We start from the raw sequence: 2471 nt of genomic DNA, 5'->3' as shown, positions 1-2471 counted from the left end.
TTTTTTATATAAGTATGTAACTCCTCTATCGATGTATGCAGATGTATTCAAAAGCAGTAATCTGTCAAAGTAAAATTTGCAGATGTTCATGAAAGGTATGAAGCCTTCGGCATAGCCGAAGACAGCGCTGCTCTTACTTGTTTTATTTTGTTATAGTTATAAAAATATAGTTTTTTTTTTTTTTAATAACGATCGTATATATCCAAGTTTTAAACTTCGTGCAATATTTAAAAAATTAACAAGCTAGTATAATAAAGTGCAAGTTCAAAGTTGCTGTTACCTAACATTAATTTTTGGCAATTTATTTGCTGAAGGTGTTATGCATGATCCTCCATATAAAAATTGTCGAACATAAGTATACCAAAACGAGGACACCTTTAACAAAAAAAAAATAATGCCAAAAATCATTTATTTTTGCTGTGTTTTCATTATTCATAGGTGGATTTAATTTTACAAAAAAGTCATATGCCTAATGTATATACATACACAAATACTATGTATATATATAAATAATTCTTTACTGATTCCACAAAAAGTTTAGCGAAATTAAATTTACATTCTGCTAATATATCTTTACAAAGTTCCCTGGACTTGATGTATTAACATACATACATCTAAAAAAATTCAAATTATTATATTAATAAATATTTTCAAAAATGGTTCAATACTGCCTTTAGTGTGATAATGATTTTTAGTAAGTTCGCAAAATGCAATTCTTGAAATTTCGGAGTAAATACTTAAAGTTTGGAGTAAATTAAAATGTCAAAAAAAATACAATAGAACGCAATTTGCTTATATTTGTTCATTTTCTATTAAATTTTCATAACTCCGAAAATTCGGAGTGACTCCGAAAAGCCTAAAACTATACAAAGTTTTTAAAGGGGGTTGAAAGCGAAATTTAAGAGTATTTGTGTTTTTATTTAACTCAATGATTTTTCATTACTTCGAAAATGATGAGATGTGATGCACAGTGTAATGTATTTTAATTTTAATTTTTTTAATTATTTGTTAAATATTTTTACTAGCGAAGCAACATGATGACCTCAAAAAGAACGTTCCTAGTTTTATTTGCAATGCAAGATATTTCTTTTACTATCCACAGATATTTGAGGCCATGAGAGCAGAAGTGGCCTAACTCAAAATTTTGTTTTTGTACTTGCCTGCTTAAAATAGTCTCAAATATGATAAATTTTAAAATAAAGCGCATACCATTAAAATCAAGGAAAAGCTCCCTTTATTTTAAAATTCATCACATTTGAGACTGTTTTAAGAAGTTGAATAGAAAAAAAAAAAAAAATTGTGGCTTCTGCTCTCATGGCCTCTTTTATATATACTTACATGTATGTATGAAAATTTTCCGTAGTGCAAAAAATACCTTCATAGTACATAAAGATATTTCGCTCAAAATATTTTCTGTAATTAACTGCGAAGTCTAACAACAAACTGATTTGATAAAGCAACAGTGAATTACAAGTAAGCGAAAAACAAAGGGAAGTTAGTGAGGGGTACCAATAAGATATTATCAGCAAATTGGTTTTGTCGGAGAAATAAATATTTTCTACCAAACAACCAAACAAAAAAACACAATGTAGAAGTAAGTACTCAATCCAAGTGACACTCAAAGTGGTTCAAACTTACTTATAGTATATGTAAACGAAAAGGTGTGGAGAACACGTGATGCATACTACAACTACATAAGTATATATTTTTTCACACATTGTAACTAGGAGTACTTACCACCTTCAGGTTCTGAGTCATCTATATAGATCATATCGTTGTTATCTTTACTGAGGTTGTGTTCGCGCAGTCGAGTACCTATTTTGATGGCTTGTCAAACGGAAACGAGTTGTAGAGACAAATAGGTATTTTCTAATGCGACGTACTTCAACTGAAATACTATCACTAGTGTGTAGTTAAGTGCACCGTTGTATGACCTTGCCCGTGCTTGCGAATGAAAACTGATGCAAGGTGGTTTTGGTGGTTCGAAGTGCAATGGTTGGTTGTTGAATTCAGTTCAAAATAATCGACTCGTTGTTAAGTTGATTGTTGCTTGATTTTACTTTGCACTTTGCTTTAAATTGTTTTTTTTTGCACTGATATATTATCTACTTTTTAAATTTATAACACACGATTAAAAATTGATTTTTTCTTTTATCTTTTTATTAACTTTTATAATTTATTTTTGATAGCGATATTTTGTTTGGCTATTTTATTATTGCATTAACTTATTTTAAATTTAGTACCACAGGTTGCTGATTTTATACGCCGCCAACTTTTGTGGGTGTAGGCGTTGTGGGAAGAGAGTTTATAGCGTCGGGGATGTTGTATTGATTGCTCGTTTTTTTGCTAGACGTTGAATAAATTGCGTTGTCTATGAAACAAAATTTTCTTATTTTTCAACACTTGCTTTTTGTTTCACAAAATAATTTCTTTTATTTATGTTTTTCTCTTATATATGGTTACTTATTCTA

At 29.4% G+C, this 2471-nt stretch overlaps 1 protein-coding gene across 1 annotated transcript in view; it reads right to left on the bottom strand.

Annotated features, from left to right (window-relative positions):
* Nucleotides 1-2131, bottom strand: part of sqa (spaghetti-squash activator) — a 138637-nt gene extending 136506 nt beyond the window's left edge. Inside the window, exon 1 of the mRNA XM_017612802.1 lies at nucleotides 1738-2131. Within this exon, the coding sequence (XP_017468291.1) occupies nucleotides 1738-1771 (34 nt within the window). The 5' untranslated portion in view covers nucleotides 1772-2131. The remainder of the gene's footprint in view (nucleotides 1-1737) is intronic.
* Nucleotides 2132-2471: the final 340 nt, after the last annotated feature.

This window comes from Rhagoletis zephyria, unplaced genomic scaffold (assembly GCF_001687245.7).
Source record: "Rhagoletis zephyria isolate East Lansing unplaced genomic scaffold, Rhagoletis_zephyria_1.1 Rzeph_scaffold_00016, whole genome shotgun sequence".
Classification (NCBI taxonomy): Eukaryota; Metazoa; Arthropoda; class Insecta; order Diptera; family Tephritidae; genus Rhagoletis; species Rhagoletis zephyria.
Note: the sequence above shows the minus strand (reverse complement) of the source record. Positions and strands in the feature narration are given on the sequence as shown.